At 50.5% G+C, this 27,854-nt stretch overlaps 1 protein-coding gene across 3 annotated transcripts in view; it reads left to right on the forward strand.

Annotated features, from left to right (window-relative positions):
• Dlg5 (discs large MAGUK scaffold protein 5) overlaps positions 1–27,854 on the forward strand; it is a 104,171-nt gene that overhangs the window by 55,270 nt on the left and 21,047 nt on the right. Inside the window, exons 6-20 of one of the 3 annotated variants that reach the window (XM_046419772.2) lie at positions 8,033–8,292; positions 9,385–9,697; positions 13,845–14,029; positions 15,473–15,598; positions 17,235–17,367; positions 17,909–18,033; positions 18,666–18,841; positions 19,371–19,474; positions 20,910–21,002; positions 22,494–23,510; positions 24,148–24,271; positions 24,696–24,840; positions 26,671–26,783; positions 27,366–27,455; positions 27,689–27,839. In XM_046419772.2, the coding sequence (XP_046275728.1) occupies positions 8,033–8,292; positions 9,385–9,697; positions 13,845–14,029; positions 15,473–15,598; positions 17,235–17,367; positions 17,909–18,033; positions 18,666–18,841; positions 19,371–19,474; positions 20,910–21,002; positions 22,494–23,510; positions 24,148–24,271; positions 24,696–24,840; positions 26,671–26,783; positions 27,366–27,455; positions 27,689–27,839 (3,155 nt within the window). Of the gene's footprint in view, positions 1–8,032; positions 8,293–9,384; positions 9,698–13,844; positions 14,030–15,472; positions 15,599–17,234; positions 17,368–17,905; positions 18,034–18,665; positions 18,842–19,370; positions 19,475–20,909; positions 21,003–22,493; positions 23,511–24,147; positions 24,272–24,695; positions 24,841–26,670; positions 26,784–27,365; positions 27,456–27,688; positions 27,840–27,854 lie in introns of all 3 variants that reach the window. The other 2 variants (XM_046419771.2, XM_046419773.2) reach the window with 2 other exon arrangements.

The raw sequence follows: 27,854 nt of genomic DNA on the forward strand, positions 1-27,854 counted from the left end.
GAGGTGGGAGATTTGTGATTGTCTTGGGACGGGATGGGGGAGGAGGATGGGGAGTGAATGCCAATGGGACGGGTTTCTTTGGGGATGGTGGAAATGCTCTGGAATTAGTGGAAACCTTGAAGATTCATATCCCTGGGCACATAGGATGGCTGCTGAGTTGTACCCCTAAAAAAGAGAGAATGTGTGATAATGTAAAAGACAAAGAAGGCTGAGAGTAGTTGCCACCTTCTCTTTAAAAAGAATGTTTTCTTTAATTTTTATTTCCCATTCTCTTGCTTCCTAAGCACCAATATGCTTTTTTTTTTTAACCAGGGATTAAACCCAGGTGTGCTTAAACACTAAGCCACATCCCCAGCCCTATTTTATATTTTATCAGAGACGGTCTCATGGAGGCTGACTTTGAACTCGGGATCCTCCTCCTTGGGATCAACCTCCCGAGTTGCTGGGATTATAGGTGTGCGCCACCGCACCCGGCTTCAACACGCTTTTTACATACATTCAGAGTGCAGTCATCCCTTCCCCATCCCTCTCCTCTCTTCCCCTTTCATATTCACCCAACAACTGTTGTGGGAGGGTTTTTCTCCCCACCCCGCATTCCATTTCCTGCAATCCTTTGTGGGTAGGTCTCTGGATGAGTCCTGGTTGTTGAGTTCCTCCATGTCAGCCAGATTGATGATCTTCAGCAAGTGCCACCTGCAGGCCCCACTAGGAGGGGAGGCTTGGGAGGGAGGGATGGGGTTTTGAGCTGTCAGGCTCTGGAGTAGGTGCCTAGCTTTGGAGTTACCAGGTGGAGGGTAGGCCAGTGGCAGAGGAAGCAGGGGACAGAGATGGCCTCAGCTTGCTCCCCACTGGGCCTGAGGGCAAAGGTTGGCCTCCCTGGACAAGGCTGGTTTTGTTGCCTGGTTCCTCCTACGCCTTGTAAACTTGAAGAGGCCCTTGCAGGGTAAATGGTGCTATTTGACTTGCATGTTTGCTTGAGGGATTTGTGGGGCCTCCTAGTCCTCTGCATGATTTATCTCAGAGGAAATGAGGCAGCCCTGGGCCAGGGCCTGGGCCTGGGCCCCTCTCCCACTTGAGAGCAGCAGATAGGTGCTTTGTTCTGTGTGTGTATGTGCGAGGGGAGGGGCCTGTTCATCTGTTAGAATGCGCCATCTTGGATTCTTCCAGGCTTCCTCAGGCATGCCCAGGAGATCCTGGGTGGAGGGTGACAGGCCCTGGCTGGCGAAGCAAAGGGGAGGAGGATTTGTATCATTCTTTCTTTACTAAAATGATGCATATTCTTTGGTTAGAAAAGAAAAAGAAAAAAAAAAACCTTCAAACAATAATAAAGGTACTTCCCGCACCTCAGTCTTACTCTAGAAATGACCAACCTCTACGTGAACCCCTTTGGAAATATCCTTGTGGACACTAGTTTTTTGTTTGTTTTTGTTGTTTGTTGTTTTTTCGTGTTTTAACACATATATAAAGTTTTATTTCCTGAAAATTGCCTTTAAATTTTTTTTTGTTTTAACCTTATAATGTATCATGGATTTTCTTAAATTTTTTGTGACATTGAACATCCAACAGGGCATTTCTGTTTCGTTGTCAGTAATGTCTGACCCCTGTTCTGCGTTGTGTATGGAGCATTTTGATTGTCAAGACTTTTTCCTTATTACAAACAGTTTTTAAGAGGTCACATATACTTGTTTTTTTTTTTTTTGTTTGTTTGTTTTTTTAATTGGGGATCAAATCGAGGTCTCTCACATGTTAGACAACTGCTTTACCACTGAGCTACACCTTCAGCCCTTTTTATTTTTTGAGACAAGGTCTTGTTAAGTTGCCTAGGCTGGCTTCAACTCGCAATCCTCCTATCTTGATCTCCCACTCAGCTGGATTACAGGTCACACATACGTCTATCTTTATGCTCTTTAGTATTTATGTTTTCAATATGATTCTTAGTAATTCTAAAATTACTGGGTTCAAGGCAATGCACATTTTCCTTTTCATAGGTCCTGCTGATTTATTTGGGAAACTTAAAAGGTCTCAAGAGTTTGCTCTCTCTTCCTCCTTTCTCTACCTTTAAAATGTATTTTTTTTTTTTTTTTTGCCGGGTGTGGTGGCCCACATCTGTAATCCCAGAGACTTGGAAGGCTAAGGCAAGAAGATTGCAAGTTTAAGGTCAGCTTCAGCCACTTGATGAGACCTTCAGAAAAATTAAGAAAATCCATGATACATTATGAGGTTAAAACAAAAAATTTTAAAGGCAACTTTCAGGAAAACACGAAACAACACAAACAACAAAATAAAAATAGAATAAAAACAAAAAGGGCTGGGGGAGTAGTAACTCAGTGGTAGAAAGTCCCCAAGTTCAATCCTCAGTACTGCAAATAAATAAAAATAAAAGGTCTGGAGATGTAGCTCCATGGTAAAGCACCTAAAAGTTTGGCACCAAAATAAATAAATAGACAAACAAATAAGCTAAAGCCAGACAGGGTTGTGCATGCCTGTAATCCCATCAGCTCAGGAGGCTGAGGCAGGAGGATCACAAATTCAAAGCCAGCCTCAGCAACTTAGCAAGGCCCTAGGCAATTCAGTGAGACCCTGTCTCAAAAAATAAAAAAAGGGCTGGAGATGTAGCTCAATGGTAAGCACCCCCCCAGGTTCAATCCTTGTACCAAAAATAAAAAATAAATAGGCTAAAAAATAAAATGTTCTTTTCTCTTTCCTAATTAATTCACGAAAGTTGACTTTCCTTTTCAAGTATCCCAGGTGTTCTCTTCCATCATCTCTAGCTGGGGAGCTAGACATTTGACCGGAGCTGTGTGTGCATCTGTGCATGTGCATGCCTGTGTGTGGAACTGTTTACTGAGAACATAAAGAAAAAAGACGAAAAGGAAAAACTGTAGACTAATTGGACTGTTTTTCACTTCTTCTGAGTCAACTGTGGCCACAATCTCCCATGTTTCTTCCGAGGCCGTGTAGGACAGCCCAGGCATGATTCTGAGCTCTGCTTGTAAGAGAAGTTGAGGAACGTTTGGGGGGAGGCAGTGTCTGTGAGCCTCCTTGAATGTCTGGCTGCTGTGCTGTGGGAGGGATGAGTCTCTGACTCCTGGGCGGCAGTGAGAGTCGGAGGTAGAGGGGCTCAGAGAGGTGGAATTCCCCTCTGAGTATGCAGGATGTCCTCATGCAGAGTTTACACCTGTGTGGCCCATTGAGGTTGGAGGTGATGGTGGTGGAAACAGGCCAGGGCCTGATGGCTCCCTGGAGGTCTCTTCTGACCCTAGGATCCCTCCACATTGCTAGGTTAACTATCAGAAAGGATTCCTGGTTCTGCTCTGGGATTTCCCTGACCTGCCTGTCTCACTAGGAATTTGTGGCACATCCTGGCTGCCCTGAATTGTCTCTGGATTGTCATGAGCTCCTCAAGGGGAGGGCATTTGGGGAACCATTTTCCTGCCCTGGTTATAGACTCCATGGCCTACTCTGTCCTGGGAAAGTTGGCTCCTGCTGAGCTCAGAAGGAGGCCTCTGCTCTGCCTCCTGTCAAGGCCACCTTAAAAATTAGTTTCTTACTAAAGCTTGGTACAACTGTAGGAAGGCATCGGGCTGTCCACCCAAGACTGCCACCTGGTGGGACACTCCGACAATGGCAGCAGGTTCTTTGTTCTGCAGTAAACCAGACCCCCTCCCAGCCAGTGAGGGTCCTTACCTGGCTTAGGGGCTGTGTAGAGTGTAAAGCATCTGAAGTTGGTTTTTAGCCGGCATTTTTGAGGTATTGTTCACAAATAAGGGCAACCCCGTGTGGAGGCCGACCTTTTCAGACGTGAATGGGAGTTCTTGGTGATTGACAGATGTCTGGAGAGCTCTCCCTCCACCCTGAGTGACTTAGGTAGCCCCTGTTTTCTCAACTCTAGGTAGAGGGCACTGTCGGGTGAGGCCCTTGGTGTCCTCCAGATCACACTATCTGCACCAGGACAGATTCCAGGCACTTTGTCTGGTGCTTTGGGCCCAGTTCTCGTTGCTCAGGTGATTGATGGAAAAGGATAATCTTCATCTCACACCACACCCAGAAATATATTCCAAGTAGTTTAAAGATTTAAATGGGAAAAATAAAACTTGACTACCTTTTAGAAATAACACTGGAGAATCCCTTTATGACTTCAAGGTAGGAAGAATTTGTTAAACGACCAACACATAAAACTAATAGATCTTGGCATATTAAAATGTGTAACTGGGGCACAACAAAAGACCCTGCCAGCCAACTTAAGACATATATTGGAGACATTTGTATTACAGATAAATAGGAAAGGGTTAGTGCCTGGAATTTGAAAATAGCTCCAGAGACAGGAGAGGGAGAGAAAGGTCAAGAGAGGGAGGGAACGAAGCCAGGAGTCAAAGGATAGGAACATATAATTCATAGGAAAGATGCATAATCCATAAACATAAAGAAAGTTGCTCCAAGTCCAAGCTATGAGTTTTAAAATGAGAGCATGTTTTTGTTTATGAGATTGGCAGTACTTTAAAAAACCTCACCATTTGACAGTAGCCAAGAGTGGCAGGACAAACCAAGTGTCTATTGGGGAATGAATGGGTAAACAAAATGTGGTGTTTCAGGATATACAGTGAAATATTTTTGAGGAAGAAGAAGGCGGTCCAACCCATGTTCCAACGTGGGTGAGCCTTGAAGACATTACGCTGCATGAAATAAGCCAGCCGCAAAAAGACAAAATACTGTCTGATCCCACAGATGGGAAGCGTCTGAAGTGGTCAGCTTCACAGAGAAAAAGTGGAGTGATGGTTGTCTGGGGCTGGGAAGGGGGACCATGGAGTTGTTTAATGGGTACTGAGTTTCAGTTTTGCAAGATGGGAAAAGTCCTGGAGATTGGTTGCACAACAGAGTGAATGTACATAAAACTGCTGAACTGCACGCTTAGAAATGCTTCACATGGGCAAGAGGGTCAGTTTTATGTTGTTGTGTTTTTCCACCAATAACATAAAAAGAAAAAAAATCTGAATGTACTGTACCTTGGCAAGGGTGTGCTGGTGTCAGTCACTCTCAGAGCTTCTCCCACAGCTGGTGGGGGTGTAAATTGGCATAGCCAGAGCAATTTGGTGCTGTCCAGTAAGTGTGGAAAATCCATATCCCAAGACTTAGCCACTCTGCTCCTAGAGAAAAGGAGATGTGTGTGCAACCCTGTTTTTTGGGGGTACTAGGCATTGAACTCAGGGGCACTTGACCACTGAGCCCCATCCCTAGCCCTATCTTGTATTAATTCAGAGACACGGTCTCACTGAGTTGCTTAGTGCCTCACTTTTGCTGAGGTTGGCTTTGAACTCAGAATCCTCCTGCCTCAGTCTCCTGAGCTACTGGGATTACAAGTGTTCTCCACTGTGCCCAGCCTAAGGACAGTATTATTAATATTAGCAAATATGTGGAGACAGTGTGACCATCTCTGGATCAGAAGGAGGAGTGTGACATATTCACACAATGAAGTGCTACTTGCGTCTACTTGACTGAATCTCAAAATCAGCAGTGAATAAAAAGCACCTGGGGGGCTGGGGATATAGCTCAGTTGGTAGAGTGCTTGCCTCGCATGCGCAAGGCCCTGGGTTCAATCCCCAGCACCAAAAAAAAGAAAGAAAGAAATCATGCAAAAAAATCACCTCCAGTGGCATGAAACCACGGAGAGGCTCCTGCCTTGGTGGTAGTGTCGCATTGTGCACGAAGGTGGTCAGCAATAGGCTGGGGGAGGGAGCGAGTCCTTCTGGTGGGGATGGGATAAATGGGAAACTAGGCCAGAGAGGTGTGCTGGGAGCTTTAGCAACCTCTGTAATGGTCTACTTCTCTGTAAACAGTTTGGGGCGCAGTATGATATTAAGATTAAACAGTTGGGTATATAACATTTGTTACATTATTAGCTATCCTCTTCTCTACGTGTGGAAGATTTTTTTTTTTTTTTTCCCTAAAGGAAGATGTTAGAGGACAGTGTGGGGCTCAGCACCTGGTTTTCCATCCGTGTCTTGGGGTGTATTCCTCTTTTGCCACAGGGAAACTTTTTAATAGAACAATGGAGGTCTTAACTGCTGAGGAACCTACTTGCCACTTTTTAAAAAAAAAAAAAATTATTTTTTAGTTGTATTTGGACACAATACTTTATTTATTTCCTTTTTTGTAGTGCTGAGTCTTGAACCCAGGGCCTCGCATGTGCTAGGCAAGCGCTCTACCGCAGAGCCACAACCCCAGCCCCTCATCAGCCACTTTTTAAAATGAGTTTTGTATTTCGGCAACCTCGTAAGACTTCCTTTGAAGGGAAGAGTTCTACTTAAAAAATAAATAAAGACAAGCAAGGCACAAGAATGAACCGGTGCCTGAACCGGACTTCGCCTCTGACCGGCTGCGGTCCTGGGGTCTGATCCTAGGTCTTAGGGGAGCGAGCTCCTTCCCTATCTGGGTGATTCTGATTTTTAAACAACATGCGCTTTTCTGTTTCGAGGTACTTGTGTTTTTGAGGCCGACTCTGCCTCTGAAGGAATATTCCATGCTCTCTGGTCCCGGTTCTCTGGGCTGCAAAGATCTTGTGATAACTCAGCCCACGCGCAGTGAGCCAGGTGATCCCAGGCTGCTGAGCTGCAGGCACTAAGCAAGCCTTTCCGGTTCTCTCCTGTCATTTGAGAAATAAGGAAACTGAAACCCTCAAGTTGGTGACTCACCAAGGGCTCAGGTCCCCTGAGGATTTCAGCAGAAGTCGGCAGGCCCCCCTCACAGCTTTTTAACTCATCTCCCCCTGCTCTTGAATAGCATCCCGAGTGAACTTTAGCTTCTGTAATTCAGAGTAGGGTGCTTCAAAATTCTCCATGGCTTCCTGTTTCTTTCAGGCCATGATCCTCATTGTGGGCTCTTTTCCAAGGCTCTGTGAACTGGGTGGCTACAGCTATACTACCTATTCCTTTTTGCTGTTCTTAGCACACATTTGCTGGTTCTGCCCCAGGGCCTTTGTATCTACTCTCCCAGCTGCCAGGTGTGCTCTTGGCCGCTCTTCATTTTGTATCCAGACAGATGTCACCCTTTTAGAGAGGCATCCCTAGACCTTAGCCTTCCACTCTGCTGCTCAGTCTCTTCAGCCTGTTATCCTATTTTATTTTTATTTTATTTGATGTCCTTTCTCATGCTCTGAGGTCAATTGATTTGATCTGTGTGCCTGTATCCTCCTATTAGGATCAAAGGTCCATGGAGCACAGTCTCTTTCCACCCTGCCTGGTGTCACCAGCACTTAGAACAATACTAGACACTTTAGGTGTTGTTTTCAGGAGTCCCCAGCACCACCTCTGGATTCTGCAATGTGCTGGGAGAACTCACAAGGTCCAGTGTGTAATCGTGGTGGTAAAAATTCACAACCGTGGGACGTAAAGCCAAATCAGCAAAGGGAGGAAGAGCTACGTGGGGCAAAGTCCGGAGGCAGCCAGGTGCAGGTTTCCAAGAGTCCTCCCCAGGGCAGTCACACTGGACACACCCGACCCCTCCAGCACAGAGTCGTGACAGCCCACGTCCAATGGGGCTTCTGGGGCCATCTGCTGGACACCTAGTGCCTGGGCTTTTCACTGGGAGCTGGTCACCAGGATGCCCACTGCCTAGCATGTACCAAGATTCTAGACTCCCAGAGAAAGTAGCACAAGCCACACAGCTTGTGTAGTCTGGGCACCACGGGCCACTCTTATCACGTAGGGGACGATTTATATCAGCGTTGAGAGATGCTGCTGGTGTGGGTTCCCGGACGCACCCAGCAAGGAGTCAGCCTTGCTGTGAGCCTGTCCAAGGCGGAGCGTCTCCGGCTCTGCCACGTTAACTTTTCTCTGCATGACAATAAATATTTGAGAATGAGCAAATCTGGATGAATCAGCCCAGTGCGACTGCAGGGCACGTAGGACCAGACACCTCGTAGGACCAGACACCTCTGGGACTCCCGGAGGCCCGTCCCACGCCTTGTCACCAGGGAGGAGGTCTGTCCTGTCCACCCCGCCCCCCGCCTCTTGTGAGCATAACTCCCTGTGGCCAGGTACTGAAGCACAACGGGTCATCAGAGATCCTCAACAAGCTGTACGACACGGCCATGGACAAGCTGGAGGGGGTCAAGAAGGACTACGATGCCCTGCGGAAACGGTACAGCGAGAAGGTTGCCATCCACAACTCAGACCTGAGCCGCCTGGAGCAGCTGGGCGAGGAGAACCAGCGCCTGCTGAAGCAGACGGAAATGCTGACCCAGCAGAGGGACACGGCCATCCAGCTGCAGCACCAGTGCGCCCTGTCCCTGAGGAGGTAGGACCCTGGCAGAGGGCGGTAGGGAGGAGAGCGGCCTAAGAGCCAGATGCGTCTTCTCTGCCAGACTCCCAGCCGCAGCCGGGGGAAGGCGGCGCAGGCTGTAGTGCTTGTCAATCAACAGGTATTTCTGTCTGGGAAACTTTTTTTGACACTTAATGTGTCTCGGGAGTTGTATCTTCTTTCTCCCATCTGAGCAACCCATTGTGTTCTGAGCATTCTGTCTCTTAGGTCTCCCCACAACCCTCTCCTCCTGTCAGTTTTCAGGCACCGTGTCTCCTACAATTTTCATTTTTTATTAAGGAATATCATCTTCAGAGATGTGATCCCCTCCCTCTGACGGTATTGCTTTAAGTGCATTCCTGTAGAACTCGAGCTCTCGGGAGCATTTCTTGAAAGGTGTTCTCTGGGTATAAATAGGTTGGGGAATTGCTGGATTGAGCCCAGATGGATTTCCCTGCTGCAGGACTTGCCAGAGCTTTGATTTGTCCCAGAGAGGACCAAGATGTAGAGGCCATCAGGGAACCCACATAGGTGGTTTGTGATGGAGCCCCTTGCAGGATTACTGTTCTCTAAGAACACATTTTGGGACATGCTACTCTAGAGCAGCAACTCTGACTCTCAGGTTGCCTGTCCGTGTGGAAGGTGCAACCTGGCCTAGGCAGACCGAGCTAACCTCGTGACCTTGGTCCCTTGCTCACAGTGCCAGGCCATACCATCCCTGTCTGTAAAATGAGGAGGTTGCAGCAAATCATCATTAAGGCTTTTCTGTGTCCTCTGTTGAGATTCTGACATTGTTTTTTTTGTTTTTTTTTCAAAATAAAGTGGTTTGACGTAGAAGGAATATGCAGTTATTTCTAGTAGAGCAGGGGGTGCGTTGTCCTCAGTTCAACTTCTGGCATTTGTAAAAATTCCAGGCCCACAGCACTGGTGCTCTGTGACCATTCTCCCTTGGGGTGCAGAGAATGACCTCACCCCAAACTTCATGCTTGACTGTTCAGCACAGTGGAGCTGGCGGGAGGTAGAAGAGCAGCCAGACAGCTGACCAGGCAGGCGCCGCCCCTCCCACATCCCGCCGCCTTCCTCCCCCAGGTTCGAGGCCATTCACCATGAGCTGAACAAGGCCACGGCCCAGAACAAGGACCTGCAGTGGGAGATGGAGCTGCTCCAGTCAGAGCTGACGGAGCTGAGGACCACGCAGGTCAAAACCGCGAAGGAGTCCGAGAAGTACAAGGAGGAGCGGGATGCAGTGTACAGCGAGTATAAGCTCATCATGAGCGAGCGTGACCAGGTCATCTCTGAGCTGGATAAGCTGCAGACCGAGGTGGAGCTGGCTGAGTCCAAGCTCAAGAGCAGCACATCTGAGAAGAAGGCGGCCAGCGAGGAGATGGAGGCGCTGCGGCAGGTAGGCTATGCCTCAGCAAGAGGCGGGGCTGCACAGTGCTCCTGGGGCTGGCTGGACAGGCTTCTGAATGACAGCAGAGAGTTCTCACTGGAGGCCTAAGTGCTGGCAGGTCACTGCTGGGCTCAGGCTCAGTGTTCAGCTCTAGTGGGATACGGCAGGGTGGGTCCAATGGGAAGGGAGGTCCAACCACAGTCCTAGATATCCTGGGAGAAATCAGATGACACTCCAGGTGCTGTCACATCCAAAGTCACCCTTTAAGCTCAGATCAGTTTTGTGCTGAAAGTCGCAGACTTGCTCATTATGAAGCAAATCCCAAGTCCAAGTTCCTTTTTTTTTTTTTTTTTTAAATGTAGTTGGATACAATCCTTTTGTTTATTTAGTTTTATGTGGTGCTGAGGATCGAACCCAGGGCCCCGCATGTGCTAGGTGAGTGTTCTACTGCTGAGCCACAACCCCAGCCCCCAAGTCCAAGTTCTTAGAACCATAGATCTGTTGGCCTCATGGGTCAGAGGAACATCCTTTGGGCACTTCTTCTTCTTTTTTTAGTTCTGGATGGACCTTTATTTTATTCCTTTATTTGTATACAGTGTTGAGAATCAAACCCAGGGCCTCACACATGCAAAGTACGTGCTCTCCAACTGAGCCACAGCCCAGCCCTCCTCTGGGCACTTCTGACCAACACTGCTCTTCACAAGGTTGCCCCAGGCCCCTGCTGAGATGTGCTAATAGGCTGAGCCTGGCCCCCTTCTAAAGCCCCCTGGGGGTGGTTCCTCTGGGGTTGGGGGACTGGAGTGTTCAGTGGCACTGAGACTAGGTCACTCAACTCATCTCTGAGTGATATCTATGGATTCTTCACAATCTTCCTACCGGGCCACCTCTATCCCCACTGACACCTTAGCACTGACGCTTCTCCCCTGAGCACCCCTACTCTGCTGGGGTGAGGACAGCATGGGAGATTCTCTTTGCATTGTGTGGGTCAGTGTGGCTCGGAGTGATCTGCCTGGTTATAACAGATCGTGCCCTGCCACTGCCCCCTGGTCTTCATTACTGTCCTGTTTAGGACCAGGGTGAATGCTGTGACACTGTTTTACGAATGGGCCAAATAACAGCAGTTTCATACAAGGGGACTGAGACCTGTGCAGACCATTAAGGTGAGAGCCAATGTGAAGAGGAGTATTTTCTTGTATTTATTATTTATTGATTTTTGTGCTGGGGATGGAAGCCAGGGCCTTGTGCATGCTAGGCCAGCGCTCTACCACGGAGCCACACTCTCAGCCCCTACTTTGATGAAATTTTTGTAAAGAACATTATGAGAAGGAATTTATTATTATTATTAATACACCAGAGCTCAGTAAGTGTCAAAGGTGAGGGCTCCTTTTCACATCCTTGTGTCTGAGCACTTAATCTTGAGTGAAATGTTGATATCAGATTAGAAAAACAAAATGGAGCAGAAGAAAACTCTGAAAAGACCTAGTCAGTCACCAGACTAGAAGGTCACAGAAGGTTGTTTATACACAACCTGTGATAGGACACAGAGCCCACGTGGATGGGTTTTTGAGATCATAGGAGTGACCTGTGAAGGCCGTGGACATGTAGGAACATGGGGAAGTAGAGCACCCAACCCCCCTCCCCCAGCACTCAGGTGTGCCCTTCAGCCCAGCGCCTGCCCTGCACAGGGGGTGTTGGCTGGGCCTCAAGCCTGCCTGTCAGCTGAGACAGGAACCCTTTCCAGGCATTGTTCCGAGTCAGCAGGCAGGAGGTGACCAGAACCCCCTCCCCCACCCTGAGGCTTCCAGAGCTGAAAACCCCAGCGCCCTCTCCCGCTGCTGCTGTGGTTCCATGTATAGTACTGCTCCCTGCCACCCAGGGGAGGCCAGGTCTGTGGCCCTGGCCATCCCAGCTTGGGGTCAGACCCCACCCTCCTCAGGAGCCCAGCTGGTCTAGCTCTCGTGTTGCAGGAGGTCTTGATTCTGCCCAGCCAGGGAGTGGTGCTTTCTGGAGCTTTTCTCCACTCTGTCCCCCTCTCTCTGTGCCTCCCTCTTCGTTGTTCATGACCTGAGAGGCCTCTGTTCTGTCCAGTGCCCAGAGCGGGTATATCCTCAGGGGCTACTGTCATTACAAGGTGGCTCTCCCTGCCATCAGCTGGCCTGGTCTAGTGAAGGCCATTGCTTTTAGGAGGATGGAGGAAGAAGTTCCCCCAGGTTCTAATTCCCCCCGAGCCCCACTATTAGAACATTGCCACATAGAAGGCCAGCACAGCCACTCTGGCTCACAGTGGCTTTTCTGTCCCTGTAGCCCTCCTAATGCAGTTGCATATCCACCCACAAGTCCAGTTTGAGGAGCTGAGTTTGGCTGTGGAGGCTGAGCAGTGTGATGAGTTTCAGACTCTTGGGCAGAGGGCTCTGACAGCAGGGGCTGCCAGAATAGAAGCCAGCTGCCCCACCTGGGAGCCGTCTGTTGAAAGCCACCACACCTGCATCCCATCTTCTCTCTGGGACCTTGGAGTGGGCTCTGCCATCTCTTCTCCAAGTGCACCGAAGCCAGGCAGGAAGAAGTCATAGGCAGTGTGTATGAGGACTGAGGTCTGATGTGGGGGGCACAGAGTGGACTGAAAGTCCACTCTCCACTGTGGCGGGACCTGGGGCAGGTCATCGCCAGGATCCTGGGCTTCGTCATTAGCACCATCAAGGAATCGGGCAAAGATTACTCCAGTCTCGTCCTCCAAATTCCTCTGTCCTTTTAAAGATATCTCATTATTCCCCACCCCCACTCTAAAACTCTTAAGGAAACTGGGGGGAATTTGTTTTGGAGAAAAACAGTGCCAAGGAGCCCATGGAGAGGAGTGTGGGGGGCGGAGAGGGCAGGAGCACGCTCCATTCCCCAGCGTGGGCTTTTCTGTATGTTTCCACCTCTGTCTCTGGGTTGAGATTATCATCCAGCGCAAAATGGAAAAGCCTTTCAGAAAACCAAATATTAACAGGTTTCATATTTAAAACCACGCATGCGTATATTACCCAACATTCAACACAATGTAGATTTTTTAAAAAATGTGATCATTAAATGTATTATTTATTATAACAAATTATTGATAGAATTAGTACAAATAGTCTTTAATTTTTTCAAGGTTATTTTTATGCTCGATGCAGCATAAAAATAGGGGAAAACCGAAACTAAAATAATTAGCATCGATCTTGGGCAACAGGAGTTTGGAGCAAAGCATGCCACCGTGTCACTCTTGGGTTACAAAACACTTTTTGTCCAAATTTCCCCCTGGTTCCTGCTGACTGTACTTGAGCAACGAAGGTTAGTTATGAGCCTATTCTAGGCTTATGACCGGTTTCCATGGTCTCCTTCCCCACTGAGCCTCCTGGTGAGAACTAACCTTAGCAACTTAGACCCTGTCTCAAAATAAAATGAAAAAGTAGAGATGTAGTTGTGGTAGAATGCCTCTGGGTTCCATCCCAAGTACTGCAAAAAGACAAAAGAAAACCCAAAAACTTTGACGCATAGTATTCACAAGCAAAAATTCTGGAGTATTTTCATTTTTTATAAAAACTCAGTGTGCGCATTATAGACACTAGTACTGCAGACATGGGGGGCAGGTGGGAGGAGAAGTTATGACCAACCCTTGGCCCCTTCACTGCCTCACATCATCACCTTTTGTCCCCAAAGCTCCCTTTTTCTAAGTTTATTTTTTAATTGGTACATCATAGTTAGACATAAAAGCGGAATTCATTGTGACATTCACACATGGCACACTTTTGAAATCTTGACGGCTCTTCAGCGCTTTGCAGTGGCCTGTTAGATATAAACCACGGAAGTGGCAGGACGAGCTCTGGCAAAGCACTCATGGGGACATTCCACCCAGGCTGACGAGGCCATAGCTGGGTAGGGCCTGGGGTTCAGGTGCAGGCTGGTGTGGGACTGTGAGAGTCTGGGTTGACCCTCGCCTAGTGCCACTTGTGGTCTGACCATGTCTGTCAGTGTGCCGTGTAGAGGTCCCGTGTAGGAGGGGGTGTGTTGGACTTAGTGTTCCCTCCATTGCAGCTCTCTAGAGGAGCAGCCCCACCCCTGCACTGTGAGGAGGGGACTTCTACTCCAGGAGTCTCAGCAGCACCCCCCCCCCATACCTGTCTCTTGCCCCCAGATCAAAGACACGGTGACAATGGATGCTGGGAGGGCCAACAAGGAGGTGGAGATCCTTCGAAAGCAGTGCAAGGCTCTGTGCCAGGAGCTGAAGGAAGCCCTGCAGGAGGCCGATGTGGCCAAGTGCCGCCGGGACTGGGCCTTCCAGGAGCGGGACAAGATTGTGGCGGAGCGCGACAGCATCCGGTATGGGTACCTTGGGCCAGGCGTGAGCTTACGTTTCCCCAGGTCACTCTAAGGTCTGTTGGGAGGGTCAGAATTGGACACTGTATGTCCAGGTAGGGTGGCAGGGACCTGGGCTCCTCCCTCTCACCCCTGGCTGACATTCAGACCTCACGTCTTGGCTTTAGAGTTTTGCATTGTGTCTCTCCTTCTTGTTTAACTTCACCCCGGACATCCTGAGTGTGTGCTGTGTCCAGGTGAGACCCCTGAGAAGTGTTCCCTGGCACAGGGCCGGCCACTTTGAGGGCTTCTCATGACAGTAGCACACTGGGAAATGCATTCTTTCAGCATATTTACTAGGTGCCAACTGTGTGCAGGATTGTAGATCCCTTGAGCATAAAGACCTTGAGAGAGGCTCCCAGGTGCATATGATGTTCATGACATGTTGAGCAGCTTGGATGGGGGGCAGCGGGGGATGCATGGATGTGATGTCTGGGGCCTCAGCCAGGGCTGTCCTCGGGCACACGGGGCACTTGGGGTATGAGGAGCTCTCTTGAGAAAGTATGGCATCCAGGCTAGAACTTGGAGCTTGAATGGGGCTTCTCCAGGTGATGAGGAGGTCAGCATTGGGAAGAGAGGTCATTGGGGGGTTTCTGGAAGATCCCCTGAGGCTGTTTGGGTGGAGACCTATGGCCCTGGGGGCTGGTCAGAGGCCCCACCAGTGGAGAGGAGCGAGGTGCTCTCCGGGGCATGGAGGGAGTACTGAGGCTTAGTGGGGCTTCCTGTCTGCTCCTTTTCTGACCTGAGCTGCATGTTTCTCCAGCGTACAGTTCTGAACTGGGCTCTGATCAAGACAGGGAAGGTTTGACTCTGTGGAGAGGTGGGGACCAGCCCCCCTGGACACATCCAGTTCTGGAGATGGCAAAGAGCATAGCCATCTTCTGCTTCCTGATGGGTCATGTGTCCCCACCTCCCTGGATGGCTGACATGGGCTGTGGTCCCCTTTTGCAGAGTCCCACTGAGCTCACACGTTGCACCTAGGCAAAGCTCAGGGTGGCCGAGATGTGTGGGGATCAGGTTCTGTCTGAGTGGGCTCCCAGCCTAGGTGCAGGGTTGGGGTGTGTCTAGAAAGCCCTGCATGCAGGTGGCTAAGGGAATGAGGTGAGTGCTGAAGATGGAGCCTTCCAGGTATCTGGGGTGCATCACTGCAGAGGAGAGCCGCTCCCTTCTCCCAAGCCTGAGTTAGAATAAGTGAGCCCGTGCAGAGGCTTACCAAGAGTGGAGCAGAAGGAGTAGAGGTCACTGGGAACCTGGTGACTGTGGGGTTTCCAAGCACTCCTTCTGGGGGTGAGGCATGTGCCTGCAGGTGTTTGGGAAGGGGCCTACCGAGCTGTTTGCTGCTGACATAAGCCCTTCCTCCGTCCCCCTGCCCCTCGAGGTCACCTTGCTCTCTGCCTTCCCTGCCAGGACACTGTGTGACAACCTGCGGCGGGAGCGGGACCGGGCAGTGAGTGAGCTGGCTGAGGCCCTGCGCAGCCTGGATGACACTCGGAAACAGAAGAACGACGTCAGCCGGGAGCTTAAGGAGCTCAAGTAGGCTTGGGTGGGCATGTACTGTGACCATGACATCCCTGCTCCCTGCAGAGCACTGAACCCAGAACACACTGGGCTTGTCCCTGTGTGCAGGCTTTGCATCCGTCCCTTCACCTTGCCTCACTTTGTCATTCTGTGAAATGGGTGTCAGTTCCGTCCCCCTGTTAGCAGGAAGACAGCAGCAGCCTGTGATAAGCCGGTGGGGGTGGAACGGGCTGTTCTGCTTGTGTTCTATGGATGCCATTTCTAAGACTAGGTGGGGTGTCAGGCACTCTCTCCTTGGTCACAATACCCTCCCAGAGCGTCATCTAAACACTTGGGACCACTAGCAGAGGACTGACAATACCAAGTTCAGAGTTTAAAAATGAGTCCAGTAACCACGATGCGATCTAGAACCAGACTCTTGTCTGGTGTGCCGTCGTGGAGACAGACGGAACAGCGTGCCGAGCTCTCTGTGCACAGCGTTGGCTGCACTGGCCTGGAAAGAGGACTGGAGGCTGAGAAGCCTTCTAGAACTTGCCAGGGGGAGCCCAGCTGAGCCATCCATGCAGATCTGGGAGCCTGCTGGACACAAGAGCAGTTCACACAGATGCCAGGAGCCCAGTGGGTATCGTGGATAAATTGGAAAAGTAGCCTGGGCCCAGATTTTAGAAAGAAGGGCATCACATGTGAGTCATTGGGGGGTTGATGGGTTTCTGAGTCTTTTTTTTTCCCATTCTCTTTGTTAGATTTTCTTAAGAGCTAAAGTTTAAATTTTTGATGGACTAATTTATTTATTTTAAAAAATACTCATAATGATTTATGTCTAAGAACCCCTCACATAGTCCTAGAACTTAAAGATATTCTATTGTTTTTCTTCTAAAAGTTTTATAGTTTCATGTTATGCATTTGAATTTGTGATGTGTTTTGAGTTTGTGTGGAGGGAAGGGCTTTAGTTGAGGTTCCTCTTTTCCATGGTGTCCTGCTGTCCAGCATCATTGACCCAGGACTGTCTTTTTTTTTTTTTTTCTTTTTTAAACCTTAATTTGCTTTTTTGTGGTGCTGAAGATCAAACCCAGTTTCTCACATCTGCTAGGCAAGTGCTCTACCACTGAGTCACACCCCCAGTCCCCGGGATTGTCCTCTTCTTGATTACATCTGTACCTTGGTATTTGTGTGGTGCCATTTCCAGGTCCCTTGTTCTGTTCCATTGATCTGTGTGTCCGTCTCTCTGCGGTGTCACATAGTCTTCATAGTAGTTGGTTTTCAGTAAGTCTTAAGACCAGGTGGGGCAACTCCTCCCCCTTGATTGTCCCATTTTCAAAATGGTCAGCTGTTCTCATTCCTTTTCGTGTACATTTGGGAATAATTTTGTCTGTATCTAAAAAAGTCTCAATGGCATTTTGACCTGAACTGTTTTAAGCCTCTCGATAAATTTGGGGAGAATATGTCTTTTTACAAAATCCCCTGTGAAAGCCCTTTGATAACCCAGGAAGCCTTGGCTGGCCCTCCAGGCGTGGCGGAAGCTGGTCTAGATAGAGGGCAAGAAAGGAGCCCCGAAGGGCTTTCGTGAATGGCAACCTTGGTGTGGAGTTGTGATGCCAGGGGATGTTTTTGCTTTCCAAAGGGACATTGCCATAGCTCTCTCTGTTCACAGGGAGCAGATGGAATCCCAGTTGGAGAAGGAGGCCCGGTTCCGGCAGCTGATGGCCCACAGCTCCCACGACTCGGCCATCGATACAGATTCCATGGAGTGGGAAACAGAAGTCGTCGAGTTTGAAAGGGAGACGGTGAGCTGCCTTGGATGGCTTTTCTCCCCGTGCTTGACATGAAGACCAGGGATGGCCCTCTGGCAGTGTCTCTGTTTCACTGCTACCATCTCAGAGAACCAGCTTTTTAAAAAATTTTAATTTATTTTTGTCTAGTTGTCAATGGACAAAATATCTTCGTTTATTTTTATGTGGTGCTGAGGGTCCAACCCAGTGCCTCACACATGCTAGGCAAGTGCTCTACCACTGAGCCCCAGCCCCAGCCTAAGGACCTGCTTTTTCCCCTGGGGTGGGAGTCCATCCTTTCTTGCAGCGGTCCAAGATGGGCTGTAGCAGTCGGTGTCCCGTGCCTCACAGTGGTGCTGCGTCGCACAGCAGAGGGAGGAGTGGAGCGCAGGGGAGGTGCTGGCAGGGATGTGTGTCTGCAGGGGCCAGAGCAGGCAGGTTGCAGCTCCCCCCAGCCTTCCATTCTGGGGACTGAGTGAGTGTGGCTTGGGGGCTTAGGAGCCAAATGTTTCTGCTCACTGCTTGGTAAAGTGTGCTGCTGCTGTCCCGACAGGAGGAGGTTGACTTGAAGGCACTTGGGTTTGACATGGCAGAAGGTGTGAATGAGCCTTGTTTCCCAGGGGACTGTGGCATATTTGTCACGAAAGTGGACAAAGGAAGCATTGCTGATGGCCGCTTAAGGTAAGAGTTAAGGATGACTGGGTCCAATGCAGAGGACTCGGAGAGTCAGGTAGTGCTGGGATGAATGGATCCCAGCATCTGGGGATTCAGAGTCTCTCTGAGGCCTCAGGCTCAACTGCTAAGATTGGTTTAAGAGGAGACACTGTGTCTCTCAGTTGCCTCTGAATCTGGTTTTTCTCTAGTTACCAAGGGTTGTCTTTTACTTCTCTGGGTGGCAGAGGGCTCAGGTGGGATGCGTTGAAGCTGAGGACTTGTGCCACATTCTCATTCCATGAGTTGTATTTACTAAGTACTGGTTTAAGCACTTTATATAAATGAGTTGATTAATCTTTGCAGTCCTATGAAGTCGGTGCAATTGTTGGTCCTATTTTATAGGTGAGGACACTTGACACACAGAACAGCTAGGTCCCCTAGCTAGTAAGTGGCAGAGCCAGGATTTGAGCTCAGGTTGTCTAGCTCCAGCCTCTGTAAACTTAACCACTGTATGCTCCAGGGAGAGGAGCTCTTTCTGAATGTGAACGCAGGGCAACTGCTTTTTTTTTTTTGGCATTTGACCCCTGAATGGGAGTGGTGGGGTGACCCAAAGGGCCCAGGATCCTTGTGATTGCCAGTCGGGCTGTGTCTCTCCTCAGGGTCAACGACTGGCTACTGAGAATCAACGATGTGGACCTCATCAACAAGGACAAGAAGCAGGCCATCAAGGCCCTCCTCAATGGAGAGGGGGCCATCAACATGGTCGTGCGGCGGAGGAAGTCCCTGGGTGGGAAGGTGGTCACACCCCTGCACATAAACCTCAGTGGACAGAAAGGTAGGGAGCCTGCAGAGGTGGCAGGTGTCCTTTCTGGCTGGCAGGGCTTGCGTGTTTGCAGAAGCACATCATTCTCAGGCATGAGTTGTTGATGCCATTTAAATGCAGCCTGTGTGCTTTCCTGGCAGGGGGTTGTCTGGGTCTCGAGTGTCTGATTCACCAGACTGGGTGTGACTGAGCCCCCTTATGGGTGTGACCAGGTGGGGGTACTGGGCTGGACATTGTGCAGTCTGCTGACCTCCCCTTTTATAAGTTTCATTAACCAAGATGGGGTGGGGCCAGGTGCTATGGCACACGCCTGTAATCCCAGCAGCTTGGGAGGCTAAGGCAGGAGGATCACAAGTTCAAAGCCAGCCTCAGGCACTCAGCAACTCTGTGAGACCCTGTCTCAAACTAAAATACAAAGTAGGGCTGGGGATGTGGCTCAGTGATTGAGTGCCCCTGGGTTCAATCCCCCGTACCTCAAAAAAAAAAAAATGGGGTGGGGCAGCCAGAACAGGGTTGCCCACTACCATCCTGTGGCTTGCAGACAGCGGCATCAGTCTGGAGAGTGGAGTGTATGCTGCTGCTGTGGTACCTGGAAGCCCTGCTGCCAAAGAAGGGTCCCTCGCCGTGGGAGACAGGATTGTGGCGGTGAGTTTCAAGGACGGAGCCAGGCTGTCTGCTGCTCCGAGATGGCTGGGTTACGTATGAGACATTTGAGCAAGAAGTCACGAGCAGAGTTTTCATACATCTCTTGTTCTTGGGCATTGCACCATGTTAACATTCAAAAAGTAATTATTCCCCCCAACGGTGTCAAAATACTACTGCAGTAAACACTAGAAAATTATGAAATACAGAAAATGTCTAGGAAGGAAATAACAAACATTTGTATTGCTACCACTTAGAAATAATATTTGCTTTATTCCCCCTTCTTGCTGTGGTACTGGAGATTGAACCCAGGGGCACTTAACCACTGAGCTATATGCCTACCCTTTTTTATTTTTTATTTTCAAAATAAGTTGAACATGCTGGCCTTGAACTTGCAATCCTCCTGCCTCAACATCTCCTTCTCAGAAGGGGTTATAGTTCATTCACCATTCCAAGACTTTTGGACTTTGAAATAGTTACAAGTTACTAAGAGAATACAGGGAAGTCTGACCTGCCCCTCACCCGGCTCCCCCTCCATCAAAGCCAGCAAGCTGACTGTGGTGCAGCAGGTGTGCGTGGTTTGTGGTTTTCTGATACATCGTTTTGTGTAACCACTGCCACAGTCAGATGTGGACCAGGGGATACCACCACAGAGGCCTCCCTCCTGTCACCCCTTTACAGTCAGGCCCCCCTCTGCCCCAGTATCCCTTTCTTCTGGCCCCTGATTTGTTCTTCGTTATAATTTTGTCATTTTGAGAACGTCGTCTAAATGGAACCTTATAGTGGGTGACTTTGGGGTGGCTTTTTTTCACTCAGCATCAAGCCTGTGAGGACCATCGGGGGTTGCATATGTCAACAGTTTGTTCCTTGTCATTGCTGAGTAATGACATTGTTCCACAGTTTAGCCATCTACTGTCACACGTGTACTTTGAGGAAAGGTTTGAATGTATCTGAGGGATGTGGACAGACTCGAGACGGATCTCGGGCTGTTGATCTCCTCTCAACAGTGGCAGTGCCTCATTGCCTGTGGTGTTTTCTGGCTTACACGACCTTGCATGGCCTTGGTCTCAACATGCATGTTTGTCAGCTATTTCATACACGAAGGATGAAGCTGGGATATTCCACGCTGCTGATCTGGGCATCCCAGGGTTGGATGTTTCCCTGGGGTCTCTGGTGTTCTGGTCCCAGGAGGAAGGCTCCTTCTTCCGGAATGCTGTGAAGGCTTGGGTTTCATTTGCTCAGAAGCCCCTTACTGACTCTGGGCCTCACTGGGGAGGGGCTTTCACTCCTTCACCCACTCCTGACTTTGGTACCTTGAACAACCAGGCCTGCTGTCCTCCATGGGTGGTATGTGGCTGAGCCTCTGTCCTGGCAGCCCTGAGAAGAGGGCTGAGGCTTCCCTGCCAGTGGATCTGAACAGCTCTCTGTTTGGCCCTAGATCAATGGCATCGCACTGGACAACAAGTCCCTGAATGAATGTGAATCTCTGTTGCGCAGTTGCCAGGACTCCTTGACCCTCTCCCTCCTGAAGGTAAGGACCCTGCAGCCAGCTCTGCTCTCACCACTGAGGCGGTGGCCAGAACCTCAGCTCCAACTCCAGCATACTGCTCAGCATCGTGGGGATCCTTGAAAAAAAGGCACCAATGTGCAAAATGCAGAGTGTGCATAAGGCCTGGCTGGGTCCTGGCTGTATCCTGGTTGAAAAACAACAACAACAAAAAACAGCTGAAAAGACCGTTTTGGGGACAGTGGGTACAGTTGAATCTGGACTGGATAATTGGATGACAATAGAGAATTATTACTTAGGTCTGATGATGACATTGGAGTTATATATGGGGATGAGTTTATTTGAGGAGGTACAAGCTAAAGTTGTTAGTGAAATGTTAAGCTACAGCTTAACTTTTCCAGTGATCTGCAATATCACTATAGATAGACATTCAAGACAGCTTGGTAAAATCTTATGGAGTCCAGTTGGTGGGTATTCATTATACTTTCCTGTCAATTTTTCTACTTAGCTGAAAAGATAAATCTTAGAAAGTTAGAAAAAAATAGGCCCATCCATTTCATTAAGAGTAGTTTTCTAAACTACTCAGTTATTATCAAGTTAATAGGCTCTTTGGGCAGCTGTTTGAGGTTGGTGCAATCTCATGTATTCCCTGAACCAAGCCCCACCACCTCCCTACCCTCCACCCCAGGCTGTCCCTGTTATTGGCATCTGTGTTAGTTGGTACTCTTGTTCCCATTGAGGGGCCAGTGTTGATGCATTAGTGAACTTAAGTGCACAGTTTACCCGAGGATTCATTTTTCCCCCACCTTGGTGTGATATGGGAGATTGAGCCCTGGTCATTGTACATGCTAGACAAACGCTCTGCTGCTGAGCTCCCTCCCAGCCTGAGGGTTCACTCTGATGCCGTATATCCTGTGGCTTTTGACAAACGTATCCTTATGTGTATGCACCATGACAGTGTCATGTAGGATAGCTTCATGGCCCTGCAAATTCCTGTGCTCTGCCCAGTCATCTCTCCCTTCTCAGGCCTCTGACAACCACTGATCCTTGCGCTGCCTGCAGACTCTTGCCCTTCCCAGTAGGTCATGTGGTTGGAGTCATGCCGCAGTCAGCCTTTCCCCATGGCCTTCTCCACTTAGTAACGTGCGTTAGGTTCCTTCGTGTCTTTCCGTGGCTTGACAGCTCATGTCCTTTTAGTGCTGATCAATATACCATCACCTGCATTTTCTGTGAGAGATTTTTAGTGTTTAGACAGTGTATAGAACATTGTGCAACTGATCAAAGAAAGTGCTCAAAGTCAGAGAACTTTATAGTTCTGTGCATTCAAAGTGACGGAGGCCGCGAGGAGACTTCACCATCAGGGGCCGGGTGCATGCATGTGCGTTCGCCTGCATGTGCCTGTGGGTCCCTTTTGGGTGGGGGGGTGGCCCATCCTGCTCTGCTGTGGGGACGATTACCAGTGGCAACTCCAGGCCCTGCTGCCTCTTTTTCTCACCCCTCTGCAACCCTGCTTAGGTGTTCCCTCAGAGCTCCTCGTGGAGCGGCCAGAACATCTTTGAAAACATCAAGGACTCTGATAAGATGCTGAGTCTTCGGAGCCATGGCCTGGAGGCCCAGGCTCATCACAAGCGGAACTTGATGCAGCACCACAGCTCCACGCAGACGGAGCTCTTCTGCGCTGGGCTGGAAGACAGGAAGGAGCCGGGGCCCCCCGGAGGCAGCACCTCTTTTCTACACAAACCATTCCCTGGGGGCCCCTTTCCAGTCTCCCCCCAGACCTGTCCCAGCACCTCCGAGCGCAGCCTGAGCTCCTTCCACTCCGATGCCTCTGGGGAACGTGGCTACGGGCTGGTGGACATGCGGAGCAGGCGGCCCCTGCTGCCCTTTGAGACTGAGGTGGGCCCCTGTGGGGTAGTGGAGGCCCCTCTGGACAAGGTGGATGCTGAGGGCTCCAACAGTGGTGGGACCTGGCCCAAGGCCGTGCTCGGCTCCACAGCAGGGCCGGAGAAGCTCTCCGTTTACAAGAAGCCAAAGCAAAGAAAGTCTATCTTTGACCCAAACACTTTTAAACGTCCCCAGACGCCCCCCAAAATAGACTATTTGCTCCCAGGCCCTGGGCCTATTCACTCCCCCCAGCCCTCCAAGAGGATGGGGCCTCTGACACCCCCAAAGCCCCCCAGGAGAAGTGACTCCATCAAGTTCCAGCACAGACTGGAAACCAGTTCTGAGTCAGAGGCCACACTGGTGGGCAGCTCTCCATCTACCAGCCCACCAGGTGCCCCGCCCCCGGACGCTGACCTCGGAGAACCCATGCATGCATCACCCCCTCGCAAGGCCAGGGTCCGCATCGCCTCCAGCTACTACCCTGAAGGGGATGGGGACTCCTCCTACCTGCCAGCCAAGAAGTCCTGTGATGAGGACCTCACTTCCCAGAAGGCAGATGAGCTGGGGCAGAAGCGCCGCCGGCCAAAGTCTGCGCCTAGTTTTCGGCCCAAGCTTGCTCCGGTAGTGATTCCTGCTCAATTCCTGGAGGTAGAGCTCAGCCCTAGGTGGGGGGAGTTGGCCATGGGAGTCCTGCAGAGTGGCCCTGCACTGGCGTCCCCACTTGTGCTTGACAGGCTTTTTCACTGTTAACTAGTGTGCACGTGGGGGAGTGGGCTGGGGTGGAGGGAAGCACAGAGGACATAGCGTTTGATATGCTTTTTCAATAAGAAGCCTTTGAACTTGTACCACAAAGTCAAGTGACACAGACTTGCACTTGAAGGGTTTGAAGACATGAGCGACATGTGTGAGACTATTTACAGGCAGCAGGGTGGTCTGATCATGTGTGCTGTAGTTGTTTCTAGAAGGGAGCGATTGCCGGGAGCCAAGACCCTCTGAGGCACCAGTGTATATGCTGAGGCATGCAGTTGTGAGCCGGGTGCGTGCCCACCTGCTCACCTTCCACCCCCAGAGGCTGTTTCTTGGAAAGGGTAGAGTCTTCCTTTGCAGTTGTCTTCAGAAGGGCTTGTGAAGGAAGCTGTGTGAGGCAACGTGAGTGGGCGGTGACTTCTGCCCTACTGCTCACCTCCTATGCTGGAGTAGAAGGAGCTCCTGCGTGAGGGACAGAAGTTGACTTGCACATAGACCCACTATCTCCAGAAAATACTCCTCGTCTTTGATTCTACAGGAGCAGAAGTGCATCCCAGCTAGTGGAGAGCTCTCCCCCGAGGTGCAGGAGTGGTCCCCTTACTCACCAGGGCATTCCAGCCGGCATGGGAACCCCCCGCTCTACCCCAACAGGCCATCCGTGGGTGAGTGGGCTGGACAGGTGCTGGGAGAAGGGTCAGCTGTGTGGTCTCCAGGGAGAGGGGAGGCACATATTTCATGGCTGTCATGGGTCTTCAACCCCGAGGCCCAGAGAAATAGGAATTGCTGCCCTATCCAGACTGGTTGGTCATCCATGTCATATCTTAGTTTGTTGGAACTAACTTGCTTGTCCCCATGGCAGCCTGGGCAATGGTGCAAGAGGGATCTCCCTTTTTACAGCTGGGGAAAGTCCAATAGCCAAAGCCAGTTAGCAAATTGGTGGTTAAAACTCTTATTTCCCTATAATAGAGTTTTTTCCCCCAAAAGACCGTGGCCACCACCCTGGTATACAGGAGAGGGTGTAGGCAAGTCCAGGGCTGTCGGGGCAGGTGCTTTGGGGGCCATTGTTCTCATCCAGCCCATTTCTAGGAACTGTTCCCCGGAGCATGACCCCCAGCACTGCTGTGAGCTCCATCCTGCGGAACCCCATCTACACTGTGCGCAGCCACAGGGTTGGCCCCTGCAGCTCTCCACCTGTGCCCCGAGATACTGGTCCCCAGGGCTTGCCTCCCAGGTATGCAAAGGTACCCTACCCTTTCCTGTGCTCTAGTCGTCCAGTGCCACAGGTGCAGAGAGGCTGTGGGCAGAGAAGCTTCCTTGGCTAGCTGGGAAGAGGCTGGGTGGAGCAGCACTGGAGCCAAGGGACAGGGAACCTGGGGCTCCTCTGTGAGTTCACCAGCGTGGATTCTCAACAGGTGATAGTGACAGCAGCTCAGGTCCCGTTGCCATGCTCAGACCTTCAGCCACACCCTCTTCCCTCAGGCTTCTGAGCTAAATACTTTTATATTGCCTCTGCTGTAGGGATGAGAGCTTTCAAAAGTGAATGGGGCAAAACTGCATTCAGGGATCATTTCTGTATTTCATTATTAGACAACTTCCTTGGATTGTGTAGAGCACTGATGAATCTCATTTATTAAATGAGAAACCTAGCATTAAAAAAGATCAACTCTAGATAGGGCAGAGGGGTGGAAGGGGAAGGGAGGGGCATGAGATTAGCGATGATGGTGGAATGTGATGGACATTATTATCCAAAGTACATGTATGAAGGCACGAATTGGTGTGAGTATACTTTGTACAACCAGAGATATTAAAAATGGTGCTCTGTATGTGTAACATGAATTGTAATGCATTCCGCTGTCAAATATAAATTTAAAAAATAATTAAATAAATAAATACTTAAAAAGGGGGAAGGAATAAAAACTAAAATGAATAATTAAATAAATTAGCAAACCCAAGTTGTCAAAAAGTGGGTAGGCTGACTCAAGATCACTCTTACAAATTTTTATTGAGTACCTTTTATGTTCCAAGAACTAGACTAGTTCTGTGGGGAGACCGTGGTGGACCACAGAGATGAGCTTCCTACTCATGAGGTGCTTTTGTTCAAGTGTGGGAGGCAAATAAACATGTACAGGGTACTTTGAAGTGGTGCAGAGTGGCTCTGAAGACAGTAAGACAGGGTGACAGGCTGGGCTATGTCTGAGAAGACAGTGACCACTAAACTGCACAAACTGGAGTGGGGCATCCAGACAGAAGTGTCATTGATGCTGAGGCTGAAATCCTGGGAGCTTGGCAGGTGGGCAGTGAGTCAGGAGGAGACCCCAGGTTGGCCAGCACAAACCCTATAGGACCTACAGCCATAATAAAGAGTTGGATTTTCTTTTCCCTAGCCCCCCAACCTCCCGCCCATTTCAGTCCCAGGGATTGAGCCCAAGGCCTTGTGCAGGCTAGAAATGCTCTACCACTGAGCTACACCCCCAGGTCTTTATTTTTTATTTTGAGACATGGCCTCAGCCCAGGCTGTTCTCAAACTTGTGATCCTCCCACCTCAGCGTCCCAAGTAACTGGGGTCCCAGACAGCCATCGCAGCCTGGCTTAGAGTTGGGGTTTTACTCTGAGTATGGCGGAGACCACAGGAGGGCTTTAAGCAGGAAGGTGGCGTCTCTGTACATTGTGGGAACCTGACTGCAGGGAGCCGGGGTCTCTGCCACCACTCTCTGCTTTCCTGGTTACACTGTTGAGAGTGACTCATGTAGTACTTCTACAAGGTCCTGGGGCCCATGCGGCCTCTCCCTGTCCTTGTTCTGGGCCCACCTGGGTTGCAGAGCCTGTTTTCCTTGTAGCAGACCCTTCCTTCCAGTGAGCGCAATCTGTCCCTGCCATTGACCTGGAGGTGACTCTGGCTTGCCCTGTGTTTGTGGCCCTCTTAGATGCCACCTCTGAGAAGTGGTGGGGCAGGCTGCTGTCCTGGGCCTGTGGTGAGGGAGGCCTAGGCCGTCACAGTTCATCCCTGGTGGCCACCTCTGGTCCTGGTCCTCACAAACCCTCCCCTCTGGTTCTCTCCCAGTGTCCAGCACCAGGGCCGCCTGAGCCTGGACCTCAGCCACAGGGCCAGCAGTGACTATGCTGAGATGAGAGCCTCCCACGGGTCCAACTCGCTGCCTTCCAGCGCCCGCCTCGGTAATTACTGCTTGGACCCTGGGCTGCAGTGGGCACCTGCATCCTAATGCCCAGATCTCGTGGTGGGCTGCCCACATGAGCTCCTCTCTCTCCTGGGGCTAAGCACAGCTCCTTCCTTCGAGGGCCGATGACTTTCACACCCATGCTGCACCCGGAGCTGTGCTCTTTGCCCGCAGCCTGCGGCCCCTCGGATCCTTGCTTCCTCTCCCTGAACTTGTTGGCTATCCTGGGGTGTTTGTATGGCTGCTTGCTCAGGGTCACCTAGAGGAGAGGCTTATATGGCCTTGTAAGGAGACCCTGGGGAAATCTTGGTTGTTGGGGAGAGGAGACCGAGCAGCTGCCTGTATCTCGTGGGTCTCCATGAGTGGTGCTCCTGTTCTGGAGACAGACTCCAGGCCTGCCCACTTCTGCCAATACTAGAGGCCAAGTATCTGTTTCTTGCAACTGCTCCACATCCAGGCTCTCTCAGAGCTGCATGGCAGGCCCAGCTTTGCATGCTACCATCCTGACTGCCAAGCCATGGGAGGGGTCGGGGGTGGTGTTTAATCACAAGGCTTGATGTCCCATCTTCTTTTGGAACAGGGTCTTCCAGTAACTTGCAGTTCAAGGCAGAACGCATTAAGATCCCATTAACGCCGAGGTACCCTCGGTCTGTCATGGGCTCTGACAGAGGTAAGCACTTGTGGGCATGCCCCTGCCGCTGCTCATCCCGCTGCCTCCTTTTGTCCCCACCTGGGTTCCCTGGGTGCAGATTGTAGTTTGCCAGTCCTTTCAGTCAGTGGGAAAAGGTGTCCTGAGCCCAGGCGGGGCCTGATGCTGGGGGGTGGCAGGCAGCTGCAGCCCAGCGTCCAGACCCTGCGGTTGATGTGGGGCCCCATGTCCTCGCGCCTCTCCTCTCTTGACAGGTTCGTTGTCACATTCCGAATGCAGCACCCCTCCTCAGTCGCCCCTCAACATTGACACCCTGTCCACTTGTAGCCAGTCCCAGACCTCTGCCTCTACATTGCCCAGGATTGCTGTCAACCCTGCGTCCCTCGGGGAGCGGAGGAAGGACAGGTGAGTGTGCATGGG

Source organism: Marmota monax, unplaced genomic scaffold, assembly GCF_021218885.2.
Source record: "Marmota monax isolate L192 unplaced genomic scaffold, Marmota_monax_Labrador192_F-V1.1 WCK01_AAM20220418_F8-fsc00019, whole genome shotgun sequence".
Lineage (NCBI taxonomy): Eukaryota > Metazoa > Chordata > Mammalia > Rodentia > Sciuridae > Marmota > Marmota monax.